We start from the raw sequence: 21,608 nt of genomic DNA, 5'->3' as shown, positions 1-21,608 counted from the left end.
AAGAAATTGTTTGCACTATCCTTTTTCTTTATTTGTGTAAGTTTGGTACTAATATTTTGTTGGAATCTCATTCTGTAGGACCATGAGAGGTGCTTTTTCTTTTAGTGGATCGACGGTGCAGACAAGTTTGATCCTAGGTACCTCCATTTTGACGATTGGTTTAGAGGGAGACATCCACGTGAGCACTTCAAGCGGTGGGTTCCACCCCCCTAACCCTTCGCCAATGATGGCTAAGGAAAAGCACATAGCCATAGTTAGACGACTCAAGCAACCTTCTCTGTGCGATTGCGGGGATCGAGCTGTGATAAACCCTGAGAATACATTGGAGTTTGTGTGTCCAAACAAGCATGAAGTAAGTGCAAAGTGTATATGTTGAAATCTTGAGGTATATGTGTTCTTGTACTAATGTCTCATTATTTAGGTGTTTTCAATGGCGAAGTGTCATTTTAAGGAGTGGTTGTATGGTCCTAAGAACCAATGGCCAGAAGACCCGCGGAGGGTTAAGGAAAAGAAGAAAGAAAGGGTAATCTACAAAACACCTGCTGTCATGTGCAAGGGCAACAGCGCACGGGCACGACGGCATGGTGCGGGCTCGGGCGAGGGAGCAGCAGCGGCAGTACGGCGCGGCGAGGGCGCGGGCTTGGCTATCGAAGTAGCAGCGACGGCATGGCACGGCGAGGGCGCGGGCTCGGCCATCGGAGCAACAGTGGCGGCGCGGCGTGGCGAGGGCACGGGCACGGCCGCCGAAGCAGCGGCGGTGGCGTGGCATGGGCGCGGCGGTGGAGTGGGCAAGGGCGGCGGCGATGGCACGGGCAGGGGCAGGGGCAGCTTGGGCAAGAAAGGAAGAGGAAGAGGTATGGGCCGGATAGATATTTCCGAGCTCGATGCCATAGTGACTGGCGCCGAGCTCCCTGCCACCATGCCCGGTAGCTCGACGTCAGAGACGCTGGCGCCTAGCTCGGCGCCAGTCACTCTGGCGCCGAGCTAAGGGTCCATTTCCTGAATTCTTTCCGCCAGGGGTCTATTTGTGAGAAACTTTCAAAAAAAGGGCCAAATTGTAAAAAAAATGAGCAGTCCGATAAGTGGTGCGCCGGTGCACAGATCAGATTCTTAGCATGTTCCTTGGACCTTTCGAAGTAGTGTACGTTCTGACTGGCCTCTAGATCGATCGATTACTCGTTCAGCGCTTCGGCATCATGGATGTTACCGAAAGCAAACCATATTTTAATCCCTCCAAGGTAATTCTACGCCTCCATGAACTATCGCTAACCAACCGCAACGCAGCAGAAGATTTCGTTAAAACCAGGTGGCCGGATTGTTAATTGTTTTACCTTACGCCCCTCGATTCTGAACTGATGGAGCCTCATCCGATTCTTCTCGAGGAACTCCATGTTCATCTCCGGGTATGGCTCAGGGCATAGGTACCTTAGCGCGCTAGAACGTTTCAGAACGCCGCATGAGCACGCGGCAACTTTCGTGGTAATTCAAGAGAAGGCGCAGCATGGGGGAGCGAAAGAGATGCTTACATGATGGAGCGGAGGTTGAGGGACTAGAGGTATCTGGGAAGCCAGAGCGGAAGATGCCATCATCGACCATGGCGAAGTTGAGCGGTGGCACGAGCGCCGCCTCATTGCACGCCACCGCCGGCGGGAGCGGCGGGGCAAGGGGCAGATGCTTGGGGGTGGAAGATGCCATCATCGACCATGGCAAAGTTGAGCGGCGGCACGAGCGCCGCCTCATTGCACGTCGCCGGCGACGGGAGCAGCGGGGGCAAGGGGTAGATCCTTGGGGGCTTCTCGTGCTTCCGCAGGCCTAGGCCGCTCATCTCCATGGCCGCGCCTCGTCTTCCGCTGCCATGGGGGGATTGACTCACTCGACCGGGAATCTGGGATGTGTGGTGGACTTCGAGAGCATGGAGGCGGAACCGCCAAAGGGAGCGCGATCGCCTTGCTCGGAGTCGGCGTTTGATCAATCCAAAGAGAAGGTTTGTGAAGCAGATGGGTGATGCGGTTGATGGTGGTGGTGCGAGCCATGACTATGGGGTTTGTTGCCATGGTTGAAAGCTCTAGTTTGGTTTTGGTTAATTGATGAAACCCTAAGTGCTAACCTAGTTTATCAAGATGATTATGAGATAGGTAGCACTACTCCAAGTGATGAAGCAATGGCGAAGATCATGACAATGGTGATGGCATGGTGATGGTCAAATGCTTAAACTTGGAAAAGAATAAAGAGAAAAACAAAAGGCTCAAGGCAAAGATATAAAATGTAGGAGCCATTTTGGTTTAGTGATCAAGACACTTAGTAAGTGTGATCAGATTTAGGATAGATAGTTGTACTATTAAGAGGAGTGAAACTCGTATCGGAATGTGGTTATCAAAGTGCCACTAGATGCTCTAACTCATTGCATATGCATTTAGGATCTAGTGGAGTGCTAACACCCTTGAAAATGTTTGTGAAAATATGCTAACACTTGTGCACAAGGTGATACACTTGGTGGTGTGGGCACATCTACAAAGGAGGTGGTGTTTGCAGGGTTGAGATGGGTTTGGGGAAAATGAAATGCCTATTTTCTATTGCGCCGGATGCAAATTCTTGTGGTTGGCACATTGGATCAAGGGTGAAGAAGTTAGAAGTAAAAACGAGTTGATCGCGAAGACGCTGGCGTCAGTCAACTGACCGGACGCTGGGTCTGAAAGCACCGGACGCTGGTTTTTGCGTCCGGTCAAATTGACAGGTTTGCACAGTACCGAGGGTATTGCACCGAACGCTGGTCTGTGTCCGGTCAAGGTGGACCGGACGCGTTCGATCGAAGAAATACGCCTCGGGGAGCTTACTGGAAACGACCGGACGCTGAGGATTCTGCGTCCAGTCAGTTTTGCCGGAGCGTCCGGTCAGTTAATAGCCGTTGTGATCTGGCGGCTCAAGTTTAACTCAGAATGACATGTGGCTTACATCTGTGGACCGGATGCTGTGTCCAGGGTCCGGTCAGTATGACCGGAGCGTCCGGTCAGAGCGCGTATTGCCCAGTGAAGAAGTACAACGGCTCTATTTGATGGGGGCTCTATTTATAGCCCCATGACCGGCTCAAGGGATATCTCTTGCACATTCTCATTGATATAGCAACCTTGTGAGCTTAGCCAAAGTCCTCCCACTCATCTCCATCATTGATTCATCATCTTTGTGAGATTTGGAGAGAATCCAAGTGCATTGCTTGAGTGATTGCATCTAGAGGCACTTGTTATTCGTGTTGCGCTGTGGATTTCGCTTGTTTCTCTTGGTGGTTGCCACCACCTAGACGGTTGGAGCAGCGGTGGAGGATCGGCACGAGTTGGTGATTGTTCGTGGCCGTCTCCGGTGATTGTGAGGGGAGTTGTACCTTCTCCGGTGGAGCGCCGAAAGGTAACTCTAGTAAATTACTCGTGTTATTGAGTTACCTCACTTGTGGGTCGGTTCTTGCAGTGTCCTATCGTATGGACGAGGTTTGTGAAACACCTCTTAGCTGCCGAACCACCAAGTGTTGGTCGACACAACGGGGACGTAGCGTGTTGGCAAGCACGTGAACCTCAGGAGAAAATCGATTGTCTCTTGTCTTTGGCATTCTCCCAGTGATTGGCTATATATTCATCTTGTGATTGGTTCATCCCCTACACGTCGGTATAATCACCTTACTCATTTATTTACATTCTTGCAAACTAGTTGACACAAGCTCTTTAGTGTAATTAGAATTGAGAGCTTGCTTTATTATTTACATTCATCTAATTGAGCTCTTTAGAGTAGCAAGGTTGAGAGCTCTTAGTGAGTAATTACATAGCAAGTTTGTGTGCCTAAGTAATCGTTGCAACTAGAATTGTTGGATAGGTGGCTTACAACCCTTGTAGAGCTAGAACAAGTTTGCATTACGCTTTTTGTCATACTAATCAAATTGCTCTAGTTGATTTGTAGATTTTTTAATAGGCTATTCACCTCCCCTCTAGCCATATTAGGACCTTTCAGTGGTGCCGGGCGACGAATCCAGGTGAACTCGGCGGTTTCCGATTTTCTGTATCATGGTTGAACACGACGGTTTCCTATTTTCTCGATTCGAAAAAGGAAGTACACGCGAGCGCGGGTACCGTGGGCGGGTAGACTTCTTGACGGTGAAAAAAAATCTAACGCAAGACGCACAAGACACAGATATGGTATGTCAATCAGCCTGCTGGCTCGTTGATTTTAGCCAGAGCTTATCAGCTAGCCAACCGTATTTTTCTCTCACAACAAACCAGAATTAACCGGACTTATCAGCCCAAAAACCAACTAGCGAACAAGTTCAATGTAAAGAGTTTCCGACCTGTTTCTAACTGGGTCCGCTTGTCAGATTAGATCTAAGAGACAAGAAGCAAGGTGGGTACAAAATATTTGGGTGAAAGCCTATTTCTAATTAGTCCGCTCCTTTATAGCCTCATAGGTAAATTATATAGGAGTATATTGTAGTCTCCCTTAGTGCTAAGATGATATAATTACAAAAAAAAAAAACACATAATCTACCATATACGAAGATATCTCTAAATAACTGTAGCCGATTTCTATTTCCACATTTGAGACCGACAACTACTCTATCCGTTCCAAAATAGGTGTGGTTTTTGCTTTTTAACGAGTCAAATGTTTTTAACTTTGACTAAATATATATAAAAATATTAATATTTATAGTATATAATTGATATCGTTAGATAGATCATTGAATCTATTTTTATAATAAACTTATTTAAATATATAAATGTTGATGACATTTTCTACAAACTTAGTCAAACTTAAGAAAAATTGGTCAGTACGAATACCATAATAACACTTATTTTTGGACGAAAGGAGTAGTCGGTACTCTCACGTTGTCACAACAAATGCGTGCTTATACACAGCATAATTTAGCTCGGTAGTCGCTAGGTTCTATGTGTAGAGCTCGTGTCTGTAAACGTTTCGAAGACAGAAACACATCGCGAACTACAGGACGATGCAGGATGTCTTCGTGGCAATTGCGCGTGGGAGCCTCTTTGGGTTTGTAAGTTTGTTTATGTTAATTTTTGTCCTGTTTAAGTTTGAAGTAAATCCCCACCAAATCTTCCTCCCCTAAAATCGGAAAGTGATTTGTGGTGGACCCCCAAGTTTGGCAGTCAACCAGTGTTCAGACTACAGAGTAGTAGAGTTTGACTGGAAATGGTCAGCATACTGCATCTGTTGCCGTCCCCTGTAGACAGACTATTGAATTGTGCTTGTCCTTACTCGCCGGTGCTGAAAACTAGCTACTGTGCAGTCTACAGCATTGACCGTTTGGCGTTCGCTGCTTTGCTTGGAACGCAGCGTGTTGACGGTGGGCCGCCGCACGGATCCGTAGTTGGAAGCCATGTCCACTGGTGGGGTGGGGTGTGGCTCTCCGGGACACGTCAGGGTAGCCAGCCGGCCGCGAATAGTTGACACACGGCCTTGGTTGACTTTTCAGGGCCGCGGGCCCGCGATACAAATCACCCATTTCATTTTAGACATGTGCTCAATAAATCACTACTCTGATTTTTGTTCGATTTTGTTTCTTCAATCATTTCAGTTGCTCTAATCCACCATTGAATAATTTACGTTCTGAGGTTCGTTTGGCTTATAAGACGTACTTTTTCAGCAAATGAACAGTATTTTTCTCTAAAAAAAAACAGCCAACGGTATTTTCAGTCACAACTTATCGGTCAAACGAACAGTGCATTAGTTTTTGTTTCTCCACATATGAGATTTTTTTCTCTCTCGAAAGATCCGGCATTTCTCCAGCCAAATGGATCATACGTGAAAAATGATTTTGTCCGGGTTAAAATTTAAAGTATTGCCTAAAATTGTTATAGAAATAAAAGAATAGGTTGCACGTTTTTTTTATTTGTTCAAGTTCATGCAGAAACACGCAACTGCAAATCTGTTATGAACTCGAAAAACATGGTGCTTGGAAAGTTCTCTTTTTTTTTGAGAGAGGGGGGGGGGGGTGCGTTTGGAAAATTTCAATCATGCGCGAAATAGAAAATGGCACAAAAAAAAAAGGTGGAAGACCGCGTCACATTTTACACGCGGCCATCTCGAGTCGCCGGTCTCGCCGCTAGGTACGCACTGGCGCAACTAGTCCCTCTCGAGCCGCCAACAAAACTTGGTCCATCAAGAAGCCGCCGTACTTGCCGCGTCCCGCGTGCGCCGCGCCCCAGTACCCTGTACCCATGCCGTTCTCCTGCTTCCCCGCCGGCGCCCGAGGTGGCGATGCGTCCGCGGCGCCGCCATCCTCCTCGGCGACGTCCGTCTACTGGACCCACCTCGGCGGCGTCACGCTGACGTGGTCCCGCGCTCCGATCGGCCTCCTCCTGGCCGCGGAGCTCCGCCTCGCCGGGGACGACGGCGACACCGCGCCAGCGCGGTTCGCGTTCCGGCCGTGGCTCCCGTGGCGGCGGCGCGGGTCCAAGCGGTTCTCCGCGCCGGGCGGCCGCGCCGTCAAGTTCTCGTGGGACCTGTCGCGCGCGCGCTTCGCCGCCACGGGACGCCGGCCGGAGCCCGTGTCCCGGTATTCCCTGCACGTCACGGTGGACGGCGAGCTCGCGCTGGCCGTAGGAGACCACGCGCTGCCCCTCGCGTCGTTGTCCGCGGGGCTCCTCCTCTCCCGCCGGGAGAACGCCGTCGCCGACGACGGCCGAGGCGAGGCCTACTCGACCACCGTCAGCGTCGCGGGCGAGAGGCACGACGTGTCGCTCGCCGTGGAGGGATCCACCATGTGGGTCGCCATCGACGGCGAGAAGGCCCTCCAGGTGCGCCGGCTCCAGTGGAAGTTCCGCGGCAGCGAGAGGCTGGACCTCCCGAGCGGCCGCCGCATCCGCGTCACGTGGGACCTCCACGGCTGGCTCTTCTGCCCGGACGCGGCCGCCGTCTTCGTCCTCCGCTTCGAAACCTCTGACGCGGACGACAAGGACGACGTGGACGAGGACGACGACGGCGCCAGCCCGCACGTAGTGAGGCAGAGTTCTTTCAATTTCAGGAACCACCACGCACACGGCGGCGGCGGTGGCGGCGAGAGCTGGTACAGAAGCGACAGCGATAGAAGTGGGTGGAGGCGCGGCCCGTTCAGGTCGGGCTCGGACACATCGCCGTCGGTGTCGGTGGCGTCGACGTCGGCGGCGGCGTCGGCCGGCAGCGTGGCCACGGTGTCGGAGTGGGCGGCCGCGGAGGAGGCGGCGGCGCTGAAGGACGGCGGTGGGTTCTCCCTCGTCGTCCAGCTCTGGAAGAAGAGGAGATAGTGGTAAGTGCGTCGCCACTCGCCAATCCATTGCACTGCCTGCCTAGCATTGCTTGGAAGAAGATCGATCGATCTCGCTCGTGCTTGGAATTTGGAAAGCCAATGCATGTCGGACCGGAGAGGAAAGATTTTGTCGAACTGGATGATCAATCTGCGAGTAAAGTTTTTGATCTGCCGTGCTTTCTGTATGCGACTCGGTCCATAAAAGGGCAACGAACCTCTTTTGCCTATTTAATTCAACTGAGATTATATATATAAATGAGCTATCACGGGTACACTTCGAGTTTATAGCAAAATGGAATGGATATTGTTTGTGATACAGCTCTAAAACCTTCAGCCATAAGTCGTTTCTAGCAGTGCATTAGCTTTGTTATTTGGATTACCCTTGACTCCGTCACAACTCCCAAGCACAAGTTGTGCTGTGACTGAGAAAAGGTCAAGAGCCACGACTGGTGCATTAGCGGCGCGTTGCTCTAATTGCAAATTGCAAATTAAATTTCCCCTCTCACTCATTTGCCCATGCCTGATTCACCCTTCTATTGTCTTTATAATACTTCATTATCCGTCTAAAATAAATCAATTTCTAAAATCACCGCAAGTCAAACTATTTTAATTGAATAATATTTTTAGAAAAGAATAACAACATCTATGACATAAATAGGTATACTATGAAAGTATATTTCATAATATATCTAGCGATGGTAATTTGGTGCCATAAATATTAGTGTTCTTTTCTATAAAATTTGATCTTACTTAAAATAGTTTGATTTTGACCTTTTTATCATTTTAGGTACCGAGAGATACCTAAATTACAACTTGGATTTTGGTACATTGTGGAAACAATTATCCTAAATTGCAAGTAGAGATGATTCCAAGCGACACCATGAATGGCTGAGCTTATAAGAATAGTGGAGGTGGTTTTAGAGTTCTGAGTTCTGAGGTTCTCTAATATCCTCTAGTAGATTAAAAGAGGCCCGATAAGACAATAAGTAGCCTAGTTGTGGTTATGGGTGCAAGGGAGCTGCGATGAGGCAGCACACCCCTAGCTATGGGCAGTGTCGAGGCAGAGGTGAGAGGAAGCCAATGGTCTGTTCGCTTATCTGAATTCTAGAGGATTCTGGATGGTTTGGAGGAATGCTGGATGAATTTGTAAGAGAAAAACACTGTTTCGGATGAAAAAATAAGCGGATCAAGTCGAGTTTAAGGGCACGCGAACGGAGCGTGTGGGATGGGTAGTGAGCACAATTCTAGTGGAGGAGCTTGTAAGCTAAATTAAATATATCAATAAATAAATTAATGCATATGTGAAGGTCGGGCCTGGTGCAAGTAGTAGAGTCTTATCGTCAGTGACCGGAAGGTCCCGGATTCGAGTTGCGGTATCCTCGCATTGCACAGGCGAGGGTAATGCTTGCCACTAACACCCTTCTCCAGCCCCCGCACAGAGCGGGAGCTCTCTGCACTGAGTATGCCCTTTTTTTACAAATTAATGCACATGCAGCCTACTATATGTTACCTGATGAGTGTAAGCTGTTGCAAAATGAACTTCCGCTAATTGTCATTTGTCCTTCTTAAGCAGAACAAGAGAGCTAAATAGACGTACTAAAGTAACAGACTAATATAAGTGAAATATTACAATGCAGTTGCGTGCAACACAGGGGAAACAACAGCAGTACTCATTTGAAGCGGCCAGATGAGCTAAACACAAATGCTAATTAAGTTTTGTAATAATGCGTTGAAATATACTCCTAGCATCATCAGGATGGAAGCAGCTAGAATAAAAAAGAAGCTAATGCAAGTTTAGTCGTGGCGTAGATGAATGTATGTAGCTAGACCATGCAGTGATGCAGATGTGAGATGTGTGTGCATAGTTGCAACTTTCAAGTGTGCATACATGCTACTCAAGACACAGGCTCTCTTTGCAAATCTATTTCGAGCAAGGGGAGCCGGCGCCCAGGATGGCCTAACGTGGCTCCACCAGTGGAACCAGGGATGAGAGGAAGTTAAACGTAGGAGTAGAGAGTGTTGTTGTGGCACCTATGCCTACAGAGAAGGTACTGAATCGAGGAAAAAGAGAAGACACCAGCTATTGGATGGAGAATCAAGGGCTCGTATTGGTTGTGTGATGAAAACTTCATTTTTGAGACACCTGAAATATAATACTTTTTTAGTTGAAAATGTTGATCCAATCGCCCATAAATACTAGGGGTCTTAGGATTTTTAGGTCAATTTAAGGGAGGTAAGGAAAGTCAAATGTACCCCCACATCAAAGTAAAGTGTACAATCTTTGATTTGATTGGCCCAAATATGAGGAAAGAAAGAGGTAGGAGAGATACATTATCCTTAGGGTCCGTTTGGTTGGGCCAAAAGCCCAATCAAAGGGGCTGCTTTTTCAGGCGACTTTTTCAAAAGCAGCAGCTTTTCCGTAGTACAGTTTTGAAAGCTGGTTTGACTCTGCTTTTTGGCTTTTGGCATTCTGCTTTTCGAAATTGGTGGAATAAAAAGCTCTTCCATAGTTGTTTCAAGAGAGATAAAGATAAAATGTATATTTTATACTTGTTTAACCAAACAGCTTTCAGCTTTTCTACCGCTCATAGCCCACAGTAGCTTTCTCACAGCTCATAGCCCACAACAGCTTTTTTCCACGGCCACAGCTTAACCAAACACACCCTATAATTAGTGATGAAGGAGCCTTAGTTTACCCTAAACCCATTACATTCATGGGGGCAAACTTCAATCATCTCTTATCCTATTTGGAAGCAAGTACCTCTCTATTACCAAGAGTACCTACTGCATCATCCAAAACACGGCACCTGTCGGAAGCTTTTCCGTGAATGAATACTGCATCATCCAAAACACGGCACCTGTCGGAAGCTTTTCCGTGAATGAAGCGTTAAAAGACACTGTTTATTGTTGTTTTTTCCTCCAAAATGTCGCTCGCGGTCGCAGTTTGCTAGTGATGGCGTATTACGTGCGATCGCCGTCATCTGTGATTAGTAAAATTCACTTCCGCGTATAGAGATAGAGATGTCGACACTCTACGTCAAAGATTTTAAAAAATTTTGGCTGTACACGCTCAACAGCGACATGTACCCTTTTCTGGCTTTCTCGAACGACAGTCGACAGAGATGCCGCCGGCTGCATGCATATGCACCGCGTCGATATTCAAATCCGATGGTCCGTTCCACGGGTCTTCCAGTCCCGGGCAAAACAACAAACAGCCTGCTCAGTTGGCTGTTTCGTATCATTGTTGGTTTGTGAAGAGGTACTGCTAGTTGGTTTGTATGAGAGAAAAATACTATTTCGGCTGAAAATTTATGATCGTTTACGATAAGCCACAGCCAAACGAACGGGCCGAAAACCCAACCCCTATTTTGATCTGCAACGCCGTACGTATGGTGTGGTATTATTGTATGATCCACAGTCCACAGAGGGCGACCTCCTATTTTGTTTGAAAAAGCCTCCATGACTTCCTCCTCCGGTCTGACCACGCTGAGGCGGCGAGAGTGAACGCACGATCGGACCGTCGCCCTGAATTTTTTACATCTTGGTCCTTTTTTTGAAAGTTTATCACAAATAGACCCCTGGCGGAAAGAATTTAGAAAATGGACCCTTAGCTCGGCGCCATTGATGCTGGCGCCGAGCTAGGCGCCAGTGTCTCTGGCGCCGAGCTGCTGGGCACGGTGGAAATGCCTGCCAGGGGGCTCGGCGCCGGTCACTCTGGCGCCGAGCTCGACGCCAGTCACTCTGGCGCCGAGCCTCCTGCCATTTAAAAGTGCATGCAGTGCAGTGGCGAGTAGTACATGCTCACTTTTAAAAGTGCATGCAGTGACGTAGACTGATATAGCGCATTCAATTGGACTTGAAGAGTCACATCAGAGTAGTACATTCAACGGGGACCGTGCAGCGCATGCAGGAGCTGCACTTCAACATATTCAGGTTTCATATAACTATACCACTCAGTTTCACCCACCCCAAGCAAGAACAGAAACGACAGGCCTAGTGCTATATTTTGCACAATGTTAAAAGATGACACATACATTGTACAGTGAGATTAATAAAGTCACTCACTTGCTGTTCAATGTCCACTACTGCTGTCTTTCAGCATCCATTGACCTTAAGGCCTCACTAGCCTGCTGACGAGCACGTTCCAGTTCCTGCTGTGCTGCTAATTGCAGAGAAGCAGCCTGCTCAGCCTTCTGATTAACTTCATTAAACTGAGCTTCTAGGTCATCTTTTTCCTGTAAATGTGTAGGAAAAAACACTAAAGATCAACTTCTTCTTTCAATAATTTAGTATATTCACGAAACATGAGAAACAGGTAGCAAAGAGTCGATTACACCACAACAATCGTTTAATCAAATTGTACTAGTTTATTCTCAAACTAATGTGCACATAGGACAACTGAAAATTCCATATTTAGGGAGAGACTGAGGCAGTGAAGTAAAAGATCTACTATTTTTAAGTTAAAGTGAAGATAGGACAAATCAAAAATTGGTTACTTCTTACCTTTTGTATATCTTGTATACGTTGTTTTGCATGCTTGTGAAGCCTCAGAAACTTGGTATCCAGATCAACATATTTGTCGTCGCGTTCTTTTAGTTCTTTTTCTATTTTTTGTTCAGCTACATGCATGGAACTAATGATGAATTAGACTCGGAAACAAAAAAAAAGGGGGGCAGCAAGGACTAGGTTGTATTACAGATTATAACGACATATGTCATGACCTCATAAATCTATTCCAGCTTTCAATTTTAGTTCTTATTATCTACTAAATATTTTTCTCTATATTTTATGTTGAAACTCTAGTGAGTTGCCGTTGCTTTTATTCAAAAATCTTATTTCTTTTTTGATAAATAAGTATATTATAGGTCCTAAAATGCACTTTAGTTACTCAACAATATACAACCTGTTCAGCTGGGGCTGAAACGATCGTTTACGACCAAACGAATAGGGTGATAGACAACCATTTGGGGCTCTAGATATTGAATTTCTTCTATCGAATAACTTTATGTGTATTAGTAATTTCTCCTTGGCACCTCTGCTGTTTGTGCCATGTTTACTTTCGATTTTGCTTTTAGAAATCCACGGATTCTGTTGTTTCCTTAACTTTCAATCACATTCGGTCTTATTTTTAGTAAGAGCAGAGGAATAAGACTGAAATCACTGAGATACGGGCTTAAGACTGACCCTTGATGAAGTCCAATTTAAAACAGTGAGGGTAGATCATATTAGCATATTTAATTTCTCAGTGATACAACTATCTTAGCCACTTACCTTTCCTTGTACTGAGATGTAATCTACCCGTACAAGAAACAAATATACGCAAATAAACAGGGGCTAGCTGATGTGACTCTTCAAGTAATTAAATGCGCTGCACCATCTGCTCATCTGCATGCACTGCACGGTCCCCATTGAATGTACTACTCTGATGTGACTTTTCAAGTCCAATTGAATACGCTGTGTCAGTCTATGCCACTGCATGCACTTTTAAAAGTGAGCATGTACTACTCGCCACTGCACTGCATGCACTTTTAAATGGAAGGAGGCTCGGCGCCAGAGTGACTGGCGTCGAGCTCGGCGCCAAAGTGACTGGCACCGAGCCCCGTGGTAGGCATTTCCACCGTGCCCAGCAGCTCGGCGCCAGAGACGCTGGCGTCTAGCTCGACGCTAGCATAAATGACGCTGAGCTAAGGGTCCATTTTCTGAATTCTTTCCATTAGAGGTCTATTTGTAAGAAAAAAAAAAGACCAAGATGAAAAAAAATTCGGACCGTCGCCGTGGCATACTGCTCGTGCTCCCGTTAGCTGTTCCCGGTCTGCGAGTTGGATACTTCACCACCGGCAAGTACACGCGGTAAAGGGTGGGGGACACGCCGAGGGGGCCGGCAGTGGGCTTCTGGAGCTGGGCCGGCAGTGTAGGAAGTGAGGGAACGGCGCGCAGTGTGGGCTGATTCGGCGGAGTCCGCGGACCCCGGTGGCTGGGCTGCCTCGTGCGCCGAGTCCGGGCCGTCTCGTCTGCCTTGGCGCTAGCCAGGCCGCAGGCCGCGGGCGACGTGGCCGGCACTTGCGGCGCCCGAACGTTCGGACCAACGACGCCGTATTCCACCCACGAGCTGCTGCTCTACTACTAGTAGTAGACTACTACTGCACGACGCCGGAGCCGCAGCGCAAGAGGATCTGCACCCAGTTTTACCTTTTCAATCAACGAACGATATTTTTCTCTCGTACCAAACCAATCAACAGCCAAAACAAGCTTAAAACGAACAGGGCTTGCTCTGCTGGCGTCAACGCCACGCGTACGCGTACGTGCCGCCAACTTTTGCTCAGCTATCATCAGGCAGCGATCGCGTACCTGGGATCTGGATGGATGCAGCATTCCACGCGAGGACCGATCAATCTAACCTCGCTGCGCTTACGGGTACGGCCGGTCGGTCAGCGAGACAGGACCAGAGTGACGCGCATTAAACTCCGCCGGAGAATGCGTTGCATCAGCATCAGGGAGGTGGATGACCAGAGACCAGAGTGACGGGCACCCATGACGGACGGGGAGCTGAACATTTGCCCGCTGTTCCTGTTGGAGAGCGTCGGTGGGTGCGTGCATCCGAGTACAACGCCATGCCACCCCCATACCTACAGTACGTGATTAATTAGTGCTACAAGGACACTTTCCCTTGGCCTTCTGATTGAAAAATCCTGGACGTCATCTGCACAGTGCAGGCGGCGGTCTGGGTAGGAGCAAGCGCAAGCGCAAGCGCAAGCGCAAGCGCGAGCCAGCCAGCGAATCATTGGTGGCCTGGCCGCGGGGATTAGTTGGGGGTGCAGTGCACCGTGGCAGACGCGACTGCGGCAGCTGTAAAGGCCGCCCTACTCTACTCTCCATGGCCATGTCCGGTGTCCGATGTCCCATGGGGGCGGCCGGGCCAGTTGCGCGGCATACGGCATGCTTCGTCAGCTGGCGATGGATCAATGATTCGGTCCGGTGGCCGGCGGGGGGACAAGTGCGGAAAAGGCGCTGTCCGGTGTCCACACAAAGGAAAGGAAGCCCATGCCCCATCAGCATCCATGATTAGCCTTGCCGCCGCCGCTTTGGCCTGCCCAGACCCGGAGAGGTCTGAATCGGATCATCCTGCACTGTTCCGATGTACTCCTAGAATCCACACAACAAAGATACAGTATCGACTCACGTTCTTCAACCTGCCATGCCGATTGGATTCTCAGCGCCACTAAAACGACGCGTTCGTACACCGCAAGTGCGCCGTCCCACTCGACCCACCGGCACACATGGGCTAGGGCTGTTCTCCACGAATTCGCGTTAGTGGATGCATTCAGTCACCACTCTTCCTATATGCCTAGCATCGCCAAAGCGTATGTGCTGGGCTTCGATGCTTGCAAGTGCAGGCTCTGGTGTTGGATCCAAAGACGAGGAAAAGACGAATGCATCCCAAGTTGGTGTTGGATCACTCGACCAAAGAGAATATGGCCAAATCAAGCAAAAATACTGTTTCGGTTGATTTGTTGCGAGAAAAAAAATACTGTTTCCACTGAAAAAAAAAACAGATTATCAGAGAAGCGAACATGTCACGTCGTTGATCACAACCTACTATGAGTAACCACCAAATAGTGGTGGCAACTGGCAACAAACACACAATCACTAGCTCGTTCGGCCCACTGGATGATATCACTAGAGCCTAGCAGAATTAGTACCAACAACCAGAATTAAGACCCGAATTAAACACGGTTAGTGTACTACTCTTTTTTTTTTGGGAAACAAAGTACTACTCCTAGTAGGCACGCACTACTACTAGCAAAGATTGAAATAATAATATGCTGTTTAGTAAAAATCAGGTAAGAAAACTATAATAAAAGAAGATAATGTTCTGGAGGAACGGAGCCGTTTACGTGGTGGACCCCGACGACGTTGACGTCGAGGCGTCTGCCAGCGGCGGCGGTGGGGAGGCGGACAGCGGCCGGGGCATGGTCACGTTCTTGCGCCGGCCCACGGAGAGGGACCGGAAGAACGTCGTCCTCGGGCGCGGCGGCGCGGGCGAGGCCTCCTGGCGCGAGGACCGGCTCCGGACGCCGCCGCCCTTCCTGGAGGCGGCGGCGGCGGAGGATGGGCACGACTCGGCGCCTCTGCGGCCGCGCACGACGGCGCGGCCGTTGCCCGGGATGACACAGGTGAAGACGACCCCGATCTTGGCGAGGCGGTTGACCCAGCGCGGGATGCGCGCGCGGCCGGCGATGAGGCGGCGGCACGCGGCGTCACAGAAGTGGTTGCAGTTGCGGGACACCAGGTTGTAGGCGTCCCCGGGGAACTCGGCGGCGAGGTCGGACATGAGCGCGCGCACCTCGGCGCGGCCCAGCTCCGTCGTGCCCACCAGCACCGACTCCCGGAACGTGTAACCCGGGCACCGACGCGGCACCACCTCGAAGATCCCGCTGCTCGCGCCGTCGTGCGCCCCGTACGCGTACTCCACGCCGTGAACTGCACCACAGCAGCCAGTCAGGCGTCAGCACAGCACAGAGCGAGAGAGTCGTCGTGTTAGGACGCGCCGGCGGAGGAGGAGGGAGGGAGGGGACCCGTGGGTGGGTGCCTGGTGAACGAACGTGCCTTGCACGCCGGAGTGGTAGACGCCGAGGCCCAGCCACCGGGCGTAGCCGTTGGCGGGGGTGACGTCGTACACGTTGAGGAAGACGGGGCTCGACGACGACGGTGCCTCGCCCGCGCCCGCGCCGCGCTGCTGCTGCCGCGCTGCCCGCACCGTCGGGGTGGACCCCGCCGAGGAGCCCATCGATCCGCCTCGCCGGCGCGTCTCCCGTCGCGTCGGCGGCCGGTGCTTGCACGGCGAATTCCACAAGTAGGTAGGTAGCTAGCTTGTGCGCGGCTGGCACTGGTCGCCCGCCCGGCTGGGCGAGACAAAGGTGGGCGGGGGTGGCGCAACTCGCGCCCCGCACGCGCGCGCACCCCGGCACCCGCGACCCGCCTTAGGGCTCGTTCGTTTGAGGCTAATCTAGCAGGAATTAATCCCGATGAGAGTTAACTATATAATTTAGTGAAGCGCTCCTGGCAGGATTGGTTCCGGGGGTTGATTCCCTGGGAACCGAACGTGGCCTTAGTGAATACGAGTACGACTGAATGGTGGCTGGGGCGCCGAGCCCGTACCAGGAGCTGTAGTAGAAACAGCGAAAATCCCGCGCTGGGCGTCGCCTTCCCCTGCTCGTTTTGCTGGGATGCGATGATGAGTGTCCCGGATGCGCGCGCTTTACTTAATTGGCAGTGCGAGCTTGGAATAGGGAGAGCATGGACACTGCTGTCTGCTGATAGGCAAGTTTGTTGGGTGCCGTTGCAATCGGGGCGTGTTTGGATTGAAACCTGGGTAGAAGATGCCTGGCCTGTAGCGTGACTGGATGCTGCCTGTGCGGTGTTTGGATGCAGCCCTGGTGAGCTGCCTGTCCCAGGCATCAGCCCCCAAGCTCAGGCGCACGAAAACGGTCGCCTGGGTGCAGCTGCTGGCTTGCCTGGACTAATCACCCGTCTAATCACTTGTTGCCTTATTTACTGCTATTCTTTGTATTAGGGCCAGTTTAGATCCAAAAAATTTGGCAAAATAAGCACTGTAGCGTTTTCGTTATTATTTGGCAATTAGTGTCCAATCATAGTCTAATTAGGCTTAAAAGATTCGTCTCGTGGATTTCGTCTAAACTGTGTAATTAGTTTTATTTTTTATTTATATTTAATACTTCATGCATGCGTTCAAAAATTCGATGTGACGGAGAATCTTGAAAAATTTGGCATTTTGGGAGGTAACTAAACATGCCCTTAGCTGGTACTGTGTACACGAAATTCCATGAAAAAAAAAACGTATACCAATAAACCTGAACTAATGAGAAGTCCAAATTGTGTTTTTTAGAAATATATTACGTTCTTCTTTTCAGGATCGAAGACTATTGTTGTCCCGTTCTTTTATTATTCACAAAAGATACACAGGTTTTGTTCTATTATTAACTATTGTTGTTCTGTTCTTTTATTATTCACAAAAGATACACAGGTTTGCTAAAAAAAATTACATCCACGTTATTATCACATAGGCATGGAAATGATCTTTTACTGTTCATAACAATTATTTTTTTTCAAATCCAGATTAAGATTTCTTATATTGATTACTTATTTTTTATTTATCCTCACATTATTTAATCAAAAGTATTAAAATCATATATTATACTAAAAGACATAATTTATCAATATATTTCCTATTTAATCTTATTAAACATGATTATCTAATATTAAACACGTGACAGCAATTTACTAAATTATATATTTTGGTTAATCAGATTATAAAAATACATGTTAACTATACAGAGATAAATAAAAAACACATTAATTTAAGCATATTATAAATTAAGAAAACTCACTTATCTGTTTTTATTTTGTCACCGTATGTTTATTTGTGTATATTTGAGGTATTATTAATTAAGAAAATGAATTAATTACCTCTCCAGCAGAGAAGAAAACACACATGATCTCTATTCATTAGCTTTCTCAGGCCAGGCATCTAACCAAACGAATAACTCTCAACTTGCCTGGCCAGGCAGATTCTCTCAGAATTCCAGGCAACTCTCAGGCAACACTTTTCTCCAGGCAAGTCATCCAGGCTTCCAACCAAACATGCCCTCGATGTTTCCTTCCACAGGAATGAATGTCTGCCTGGGCCGGGAAGGAAGGAGGGGGTACATCACTGATTCTTTCTTTTCCCTTTCTTTTATCTTTTATAGGTATAACTATGAAGCGTGTCCGTACGTTACTATGGATAACTAAATCTTTTGTACTAAAAACATATGGATCATACGATAAGATAACAATACTGTTAGATTAAATACCAAAGTTAAAGTGACATTTAATTTAAAAAGCAAAGTTCGTGAAATTAACACAGTCACAGAGCGCGCGATGTCGCAGGCTCACAAACTCTACTGTATAGACTTTTTCATGATACGGATAAGATAATATTTTATATCGATAAAAAAATTCTACGATATCTATTTCTTTTGTGCGCCATTAAAACTATGAATAAGTTTTGCTGTATCTCCATATAATTATGTACACACAGGTTAGAGTATATATGCAAATAGGTTTATGCCCGTGCGTTGCTACGGGACAGCTAAACTTTTATACTAAACATACGGATCGCACGATAAAATAACAATACTGTAAAAGTATATGACCGACGTTAAAGTTACATTTAATCCAAAAAGCTAAGTTCGTGAAATTTACACAGTCACAGAGAGCGTGGCGTCGTGGCTCACAAACTATACTGTGTAGATCTTTCCGTGATGCGGCTAAAATTATTTTTTATACCGGCAGGAAGATATTTCTGATATACATTTCTTTCGTGCGTCAACAAATCCACGAATAAGTTCCACCACATCTTCATACCATCCTGTACATGGCGCTAGCAAGCGAATTAGCCATAACTTATGTAATTAGTTTTATAATTAGCCCATGTTTAGTCCTCCTAATTGATATCTAAAAATTCAATGTGACAGAAAGTAAAGTTTAGTCTAGGATCTAAACACCGCTGACTCTCGACTCCTGCTGGCTGCTCACTTGCACCACCATGCCTTTGTGTCTGCACATATATACTCTAATGCCAAAACATCTAAGATGGTCTTTATTGTCCATCATTTAAAAATATCATAACTTTAATGTTGCCATTTGTGTATGCTGTAGGATTGGGATGCTTTGTATTGATCCATGAGGGTGTCCATGAGAGTCAAAATTTTTTATGCCATTATGATGTCTAAGCTTACCAATCAAACAGAGACGAACTTGATTGTTAAAATATTTTCAACACTGCTTTCATATACTCCCTCTGTCCCAAAATAGAATTCATTCTTGTTTCCCGAGAAGTTAACTTTTTTTTAACTTCGACTAATTATATATAAAAGAATATTAATATTTATAATACATATTTAGTATCATTACATAGAACATTGAATATATTTTCATAATAAACTTATTTGGAGATATAAATGTTGCACGTATTTTTTATAAACCTTGTCAAAATTGAGAAAGTTTGACCTGCACGCATCCCATAATGACTTATATTTTGAGGTAGCGGAAGTATATGCTAATGGGAGTAGTCAACTGGAAGTGGTGATAAACACAACAATACTTTCATATTATATGCTAATGGGAGCACGAAAAAACGCAGGGAAATGGACCTATATACTAATGGTGGAAATATTCGTTTAGAAAATTGCAGAAGGTTCACCAGTCTCACCATGTATAATCTGCACATCTTTTATTTGGCACCACTGATGTTTCCTTCCATGCATGATTATTGTTTCCTTCCATGTATGTGGCCTTAGGTGATCGATTTGTTTTCTTCAAAGCAGGTGGGGACCAGCTGTAACAGAACCGACCAATTATACGAGATTAAGTAAGGAAATCTTCCGCCGAAGCAGATAATTTAGCAAACTTAAGCCCGTATAACCCGGTAGTCCGTGAAACCACAAAGGATTTCAAACCAATCGACATACAAACCAAGATCGTACAAGTTTAGCAATCACCGTCACATATTACATAAAGTTCACAATGACAGTTGGATACATCGGAGTTTAGAACATAAAGTTATTACAACCCAAGTTCAAACTGAAATAGCGAAAGCAAATAGTTTTAAAGCCACATACACTTTTGGTTCAGATACAGTGCTAGTAGCTAGTCATCTCCAACAAAAGCATCAGATGAGAGATACGGAGTGACCATTGCCCTTGGTCCTAGTTGTCGCCCATCGTCGGGTATAGGCAGTTAATGCAATAGCCGTAGTACATTTGACCATCTGCAACAACAATGGGAACAACGCCCTAGGTACGAGAAGATACTCAGCTAGACTTACCCGTCTTAAACCAAAATAAAGCGACACCAAAGATTATACAAGACTTTCTTTAGTGGGCTAGCTGACTCATTTGCGAAAAGCATAAGCTATCATGAAGAAACCATTTTAAGTACTTTGCATCATCTTTATTATGACCTATCCATCTAGGTAAGCACCTATACTATAGCAATCACTTAATTAACCAATAACATCCAGTTACCAACTTAGATTTAGTATATCCCATACCATCCAGATAATCATTAGTGTTCCATCATAATTACTACGATGCTGTAGCTCGAGTCAAATGCTCACTATCCAGGAGCGATGACGATTCGAATCGATTCCTAACCAGCTGGTGATTTATTCCTCGCATAAACCATACTCACCGATCAAGTGAGCTACAGATCACTAATGACACTTTTCAAGTAGCCGCGGGATAACAGTCATGGACCGCACTACCTAGGGACCGCCCGACAGCCAGGACGCACCTTGGGCTCACTCTTCGCGTCTCCGTCATACCCTCTTCAGCACCAGTCTGCCAATCTGAGTTTATCCCGGCTTGAATAGTGTCACTAGCTTCGCGGTCGAAAGGTACTTTATTCGGCTAGCTAAATGTGAGGTATACGTTAAACATTATAAGAGGGACGAGCAACGATCAGTCCTTAATCGACACAGACAGAAAACTAACAGCACCCCAGAATCCTATCTGGTTGCCTCCAACTTTTTCGTCCGGTCTCCAATTATCCATCCCACATGGTTAATTCCAGGATATCATTCTTTCCATAGCTAAATTCTTCTAGTAACCACCTATAAATGTAGGTGACCGGAAATCACCAATCGCTACTGGTCTAAGCAAGGCTAAACAGTTATTCGATCCCGACCTAACAGGGTAAAAAGGTAATAAGGTAGGCAAGGATAGTAATAAATGCATCAACGGTTTTAATCAACTCCTACAACTTAATGCAACAATATATAAACTCATATATAGAAAGAATTGCTTTTATAAAGTAGGAGACTTAGAATGCTCCGGGGCTTGCCTCGTTCGAACGAACTAGGTTGATGATCCACACACTCGGGCAAGTCATCTCCTTGCTCCTCTTCCTCTGGCACCTCCTGTGCCTGGATTTCTTGTGGATCTGTCCCGGTCTGCTCTTCCTAAACTGCTACTAGCAACTCCTCCTGTGATCCTGTATGATATAGATGTATAAGTGCTCATGCATAGGTGCATCGGAGAGATGACATGTAATGATCATGATGCTTGGAATGTAGATGAACATGTTTAACTTTATTGGACATAGTAGAAGTAAAGCTTTTCTACAAGGTAGCCAACATCATCCAAGAACATGTACTACTATACTACTACTACAACCACTGTACTAACATGCTAAGTCACCACAGCAAGCTAAGATGCTTCAAAGATACACCAAAACAAACATTATTAACTAAACATGCATTAAA

At 47.0% G+C, this 21,608-nt stretch overlaps 3 protein-coding genes across 6 annotated transcripts; 2 read left to right on the top strand and 1 right to left on the bottom strand.

The window, feature by feature from the left end:
* The first annotated feature begins 430 nt into the window (after positions 1-430).
* LOC136523167 (uncharacterized) lies at positions 431-988 on the top strand. The gene has a single exon (XM_066516942.1). The coding sequence runs from the start codon at positions 431-433 to the stop codon at positions 986-988; it is 558 nt and encodes a 185-aa protein (XP_066373039.1).
* Positions 989-6,147: 5,159 nt separating this feature from the next.
* Positions 6,148-9,035, top strand: LOC136522824 (uncharacterized). Of its 2 annotated transcripts, none has more exons than XM_066516626.1 (2): positions 6,148-7,282; positions 8,920-9,035. In XM_066516626.1, the coding sequence occupies exon 1, from the start codon at positions 6,216-6,218 to the stop codon at positions 7,278-7,280; it is 1,065 nt and encodes a 354-aa protein (XP_066372723.1). In that variant the 5' UTR covers positions 6,148-6,215; the 3' UTR covers positions 7,281-7,282; positions 8,920-9,035. The 2 variants fall into 2 exon arrangements, with proteins under 2 accessions (XP_066372723.1, XP_066372724.1); XM_066516627.1 differs by lacking the exon at positions 8,920-9,035 and adding an exon at positions 8,070-8,218.
* A 2,178-nt stretch (positions 9,036-11,213) lies between these two features.
* Positions 11,214-16,496, bottom strand: LOC136521470 (deSI-like protein At4g17486). Of its 3 annotated transcripts, XM_066515215.1 has the most exons (4): positions 15,890-16,496; positions 15,178-15,763; positions 11,786-11,915; positions 11,214-11,517 (listed from the first exon to the last, which is right to left on the bottom strand). In XM_066515215.1, the coding sequence occupies exons 1-4, from the start codon at positions 16,068-16,070 to the stop codon at positions 11,365-11,367; spliced, it is 1,050 nt and encodes a 349-aa protein (XP_066371312.1). In that variant the 5' UTR covers positions 16,071-16,496; the 3' UTR covers positions 11,214-11,364. The 3 variants fall into 3 exon arrangements, with proteins under 3 accessions (XP_066371312.1, XP_066371313.1, XP_066371314.1); XM_066515216.1 differs by lacking the exon at positions 11,786-11,915 and having other exon boundaries at positions 11,377-11,517; positions 15,890-16,488; XM_066515217.1 differs by lacking the exon at positions 11,214-11,517 and having other exon boundaries at positions 11,883-11,901; positions 15,890-16,488.
* Positions 16,497-21,608: the final 5,112 nt, after the last annotated feature.

Source organism: Miscanthus floridulus, chromosome 18, assembly GCF_019320115.1.
Source record: "Miscanthus floridulus cultivar M001 chromosome 18, ASM1932011v1, whole genome shotgun sequence".
Classification (NCBI taxonomy): Eukaryota; Viridiplantae; Streptophyta; class Magnoliopsida; order Poales; family Poaceae; genus Miscanthus; species Miscanthus floridulus.
This window is presented reverse-complemented; position numbering and strand designations above follow the sequence as displayed.